This window comes from Dioscorea cayenensis, unplaced genomic scaffold (assembly GCF_009730915.1).
Source record: "Dioscorea cayenensis subsp. rotundata cultivar TDr96_F1 unplaced genomic scaffold, TDr96_F1_v2_PseudoChromosome.rev07_lg8_w22 25.fasta BLBR01000893.1, whole genome shotgun sequence".
Lineage (NCBI taxonomy): Eukaryota > Viridiplantae > Streptophyta > Magnoliopsida > Dioscoreales > Dioscoreaceae > Dioscorea > Dioscorea cayenensis.
Window position 1 is genome coordinate 199,310 of NW_024087284.1, and position 6,000 is coordinate 205,309.

Sequence of the window (6,000 nt, forward strand, 5' to 3'; positions counted from 1 at the left end):
GGGGAGTTCGGGGCAAGGTGCAATCTGCACTTTGCAAATGATCTGCTGGTTTTGACATCTGGAGGGTTGGAGGATCTCAGAATTGTGAAGCTGATCTTGTTGGTCTTTAAAGGAATGTCAGGGCTTGTTACCAACTTTGGTAAAACTTGCTTATATATGAGTAATCGAAACATGTTACCATATGTTAGGGCTGCATATACTTTAAGTTGCCAAGTGGGTATTTTACCTATCACCTACTTGGGAGTCCCATTTTCTGGCGCTAGAACCCAAAGGCAGGATTGGGAGAATTTGATTCTCAAGGTTAGAAGTCGTATCTGGGGTTAGAAGGAAAGGCATCTTTCCCTGGGAGGTCGCCTGACTCTCATTAACTTGGTGCTTTCTGCTCTTCTGACATATTGGATGTACTTCTTCCTACTCCCGAGTTGGGTCATTAAGAAAATTGACCGGATTAGGAGAGATTTTTTTTGATCTGGGGTAGATATTGATAACCTGGGTTGTAGACTGATCAGTTGGAAGACTCTTTGTCGGTCCCTAGATCAGGGGGGTTGGGGTATCCTGGATTTGGGTAACTTTAATAGTGCTCTGTTGGGAAAATGGTGGTGGAAGTTCCTTTCGGATCATAGCTTGAGTGGGGAGAAGGTTATTCAGTTTAATTATGGTTTGTCCCGTTGGAACCTGTTCCCCGATTGCCCAAGTCGGTGTTCCTTTTTTTGGAAAGGGGTTCTCAATTGTTTACCGGCGTTTAGATTTGGGATTTCACATATAGTCAAAGATGGTGACAAGACTCTGTTTTGGAAAGATTGTTCGCTCATATGTCTTGCACTTATGTATGTGTGGCCTGAGGAATTCAGAGTGAGTCGCCAACCGAATGGTTCGGTGTGCGAGCTTAGCCATCTGCTAGAGTCAGCTCCTTTTTCTGATTATCAGGATACTAGCCTTTTCTTGGATCGTATTAGGGGCCACAACGGTGAATTGGGAGATGAGAAACGTTGGTGTCTCACGGGAAACGGTGTTTTCTCAGTGAAGTCCTTTTATAATTTCCTAAATGACGGTGGTTTGAGATGTCAGGTGCCGAAATTCTTTTGGCGTACTGCTTGTCCTAGGAAAATTAATTTGTTCAATTGGCTTGCATGGAAAAATAAAATTCCCACTCTTGCTAATTTGTCAAAAAGAAGATGCAATAGGCTCCCTACGGCGACCTGTGTGATGTGCAGTACGGGGATTGAAACGGTGGACCACCGTTTTTTGGAGTGCCCTTTTGTGAATTCCATCTGGAGTTACTTTATTCAGTTGCTGCAGTTGCCTAACCCTCCTAGTTCCATGAGTAGTCTTTGGACCTCGTGGCGAGTGCTTGTCAATCCTCACTTAGGAGCTTGGGGACCTTTTTGTTAAAGCTTTGTTATGGAATGTGTGGCTTGCTAGAAATGATCTTGTGTTTAATGCCAACTCTATTTCTGCTTTTGATGTTATCCTAAAGATTGACCGTATGCTCTTGTCCTGGTTCTCTGTTGTCTCAGATGGAATTAAAGAAAAGTTGGAGGGGTCCATGACGCTCATCCGTAGAAGCCTGGATTTCTTTGGTTCCCGGGCTGAGCCCTCCGGAGAGGTTCCCGCGACTGAGGAGGACATTGACCCGATCACGGAGTAGTTTTTCCTTGTGTTATGCGTGGGGGACGTCCCGTGTCTTGGGGACTGTTTTTTTGTTCTTCTCTTTTGTCCTGTACCACATCTAGTAATTATCTTGTTGTATTGTGTGTTTTTGTTTTCATTTCAATGAATGTGTTTTATCCACATTTTCAAAAATTCTTTCCTCTAATTAGGTTTTGCGATGTTGAAAATAATTTGTAATAGTTGTTACCTTCCCATTAATGTTCTAAGCCATATTGATAAAATTAATAGCATCCAATATATTATTTATTTTTGGATTTATTGCTCCTTCTAATTGTATAAAATATTAAACCTTCCCTCTAAATTAATAAATATTCATTTTTCTAGAGGTTTTTATTGTAATAAATAAGTCTCAAAGTTATTTGTCTACCCTTCTAAGGATCTTTGAGAAAAAAAATTTAATCTTCTATTTGGTTCCTCTAATTAGGTCAAATTAGTCATTTAGTTTCCCTATTTGAATTTAGCTACATGAATACCTACATTATTTCATTTTTGAAAAATTTCAATCTACCAATTAACAAAAGTTGGCATAGCAATTTTTTTATTAAAAGGTCGGAAGGGAATAAAAGCCGGTTAACATATGTCATTTGTTTAATTAGTGTTAGCTACTTAATTAGTGAATTGGTTTTTATTTCTTTCCCTCTTTTAATAATATTTTAATAACAACACTAAATGGAAAAACCAATTTTATCTATTAGTAGATAAAAATTGAAAAAAAAAAAATTCAATTTTCAATAAAATATTGGTTTATCTATTTTTATTATTATAATAATAATACATAAATAAATAAATAAACAAATAAAGAGAAATTTATATATTCTTTTCTTTTTAACTGTAAATATATGAAAAATTATACGTATATAATTAACCTGGTGAAAGATACGTTGATCATGAATACTAAATTAATGATAAAACATATGTTATCTTATGTTATGAAAAATTTAGAAATTTCCGTTACTTGCAATCATTGTACACATAATGAGAATCCAAAGGCAGGTGAAAATGGCAAAAGATGATAATGCTCAGCCAAACAGACATGCATGAAATTAAAAATAAAAAAAATAAAAAAAAGGAGTACATCAAGTGACATGAAATCAATGAGAGGACTCACATTGACCTCAAAGTTTTTCTTTCTTTATAGACGGCGTACAAGTTAAGGAAATGAAAAAAACAAATACACAAACTAACAAATATAACAAAGATTACAAAAGTAGAACAAGATAAACAACACCAACAAGGGATAACTAACTGGCCTTTAACACTCACCATTCTTCAAGGGTGAGTTTTGGCACATGTTGAATCTTGTACCAATCTTCCCCTGCTTCCCTCTGCAAACTGAGCATGAGCTCTTGGGACATGTGACGCAACTCCAACTCCTGAAGGCTCATCACATGTTGCAAATCTGGAAACACTTTTAGCATCTCGCATGAAATTAATTTTAGGAAAGCAAGCTTGGGCATTGCACCTCTCTCTACCCTCCACTCCTCAAGATTAGGCATTGTGTCAATGAATAGACTTTTCAAACTAGGTAATCCACCAGTAGAGCATACCATGGTTTTCCCAAGATACACATTTTGAGAGAGTTCAAGAGTGACAAGGTATTGTAACCTCTCCAATTTGGGCATTGGGTCTTGCTCCAATCTAGAATCACCGAGTTCAAGCTTAGTGAGACAAGTTGGGAATTCAGATATGGCGCCCCCCTTTGGCCAAAATCCAAATAACGTCAATGAGAGGAGATGGTTGTGAAATGGAAAGTCCTTGGTGTCGATCTCTAAAGGGCAATCTTCTAAAGCAAGTATAAACAAGCTGATAAGATGGTATAGTCCACAGAGTAGATGGGTTAGCATTGTTCCCACGGTGTTCCGTATGAATCAACACTTTCAACTTCCTAAGGTTGGGAAACCTCCAGTTTATTGTTTTTATAGGATCCGAATTCTACATTCTCAAGTGTGCGGAGATTTTTTAGCTCAAGACTTTGTGATGGTGTGCACATAAACTTGATTTGCACATGTCTTAGTGTCTTTATCTTCCATAGTGTGATTGGTACCTCTGTTACTTGCCTTAGAAGAACAGTTTCTAAGGATTGAAAGTTTCCTACGGACGATGGTAGGCGAAAATCAACACCCACCAGTCTTAAATAACGTAAATGGATCATGAGCTCAATCTCTTTTGGTAATCTTTGTACAGAAGTTAACTCAGTCAAATCAAGCACCCTTAGAAGCTCAAATCTAAATATTGGAGAATCAATTGGAGGATAAAGTAGACCAAATGCCATCAAAGTCCTGAGTCCATGCATTGTAGAGGCTCTAGAGATTTCATTGATCTTGGTGTCATTGACGTTGTGAAAAGCCACACGGCGAGATGACGCCAAATAAGTTGGTTGATCATTTTCATTGGAGCATACTTGTGAGGAACAAATCTTTCTTAGCTGCACATCTTGCAAAAATACGATGAGTAGATCATGGACACCACATTTCTTCACACTCCCATTGCTTTTTCCTGGTATTTACATGAATCAAGCTCCTCTGAATCAACTCCTCTAAAATAGCTTCCCCCGTATCTTCCATGGTCTTCATATTTTTCTGTGGTATGAAGCCTTCTGCAATCCATTGCCAGATTAACTCATTGCCAGAGATCTCATAATCCTCGGGGTAAGCGCCCAAATAAAGAAAAACAAGATTTCATATCATATGGAAGATCTTCATAGCTCCAAGCAAGTATTTCTTGGCATTGTCTTCCTTCTTCCGCCCAATCCAACGTCTCCAACACTCTTACGCCACACAGCAGGTGTTTTTGTCTTTTTGTAGATAGGAGACCTCCAAGAACAACTAAAGCCGAGGTAGGCCACCGCATTTTTGCATGAGACGACAGCCGATATCAAGCAATTCACTAGTGCAATTTGCCTCAGCATCTTCATAAGGAAAGGCCTTCTTGAGAAGAAGCTTCATGCTCTCATCATCATTCAAAAGTGGAAGTTGGTACGGAGTGCTTCTTGGATCTGCTTCCTTTGCAACATTAAGAAATCGAGTGGTGATCAAGACTCTGCTTCCATTGTTCACATTCGGAAAACTTCTTTGCATCTGATTCCATACATCCTCTCGCCAAATATCATCCAATACAATGAGAAACCTGTGTGTTCCCAGTGAGCCATTAATCATCTCTATCAAATCATTTTTTGTCATTTTCTCCAACTTCTCCTTTTCAATCTCCCGAACTTCTTCAAGCATCTTTCTAAGAAGCCCCATTAAACTATTTTCTTGAGAGACTGTTACCCAAATGCGCTTGTCGAAATGATTGCTAACAGCATTGTCAAGGTAGAGTTTCCGTGCAAGGGTTGTTTTGCCAAGACCACCAATACCAACTATGCTAATGACACAAAGCCTTTGTTGTTGTTGATCCATCAACCCGTTCAAGTAGGATCTTCTGATCATTAAAGAGCCCGACTACATTAGCATCATCAGAATATTGAGATGAGAAATGGGGTCTCCTTATTATGGATACTAAGTTGTAAGCATCTCCATCTTCACCCAAGTTTTGAATCCCATACCTCTCTCTGGCATCCTTGATCTCATTAAGCCGTTCTTTTACTTTGCGAATCTCCACACCAACATTATGCCTTGCTATCAATGCGCTTGGTTTAAACCTATTAAAAAAAAGTGTTAAATTACAAATAGGAAGTTATGGTTCATGTGAAAGTAGAGCCATGGATGGAGAAATTCTTAAGAGAGGAGGAAAGGCAAAACAAAAAAGATTAAAATAATAAATTTATATTCCAGAATAATTTCAATAAAAAAAACCAAAGTATACTACGTAATGTACTTTATATATATGTATAATGTATTGTTTATTGAAAATTATAGGTACCTAACCACTTACACTAAAAAAATTATAGCAAATATTGGTTAGTGATAAATTCTCTAAAAAGCTTTCTACTCTCTCTCTATATGTATATATATTTACGTTTTTGTCAGCGTATACTCCAACACTATTGAATTGTTTTCAATCAATTTATTCCTACTCTATATTTTAAAATTGATTTGATTTTTTTATATATATACTTATGCATATTAATTAAAATAAAAAATTACCTTTTGTCATTAGCCCCTATCACTAATGAATCTCCTATCTAATGTGTTGGTTTGATAGTTGACCAAAAATTAAACATTAAACCTATACAAGGTGAAAGCACAATTGCCCCTTCACTTGCCTTAATTGGAAAAAAAAAACCATGGGACTGACGATTCACCTTAATGAGGAAAGTATCAATGGCGTCTTCAGCTTGGTAAGCAACTTGTACAACTTCATTCACCCAGTTCTTCACCCTTTCATCTC

The 6,000-nt window shown here is 37.5% G+C and overlaps 1 protein-coding gene across 1 annotated transcript; it reads right to left on the bottom strand.

Moving 5' to 3' along the window:
- Window positions 1-2,930: 2,930 nt before the first annotated feature.
- Window positions 2,931-5,069, bottom strand: LOC120255220 (putative late blight resistance protein homolog R1B-13). The gene is made up of 4 exons (XM_039263099.1): window positions 4,517-5,069; window positions 4,179-4,267; window positions 3,729-4,096; window positions 2,931-3,474 (listed from the first exon to the last, which is right to left on the bottom strand). The coding sequence occupies exons 1-4, from the start codon at window positions 5,067-5,069 to the stop codon at window positions 2,931-2,933; spliced, it is 1,554 nt and encodes a 517-aa protein (XP_039119033.1).
- Window positions 5,070-6,000: the final 931 nt, after the last annotated feature.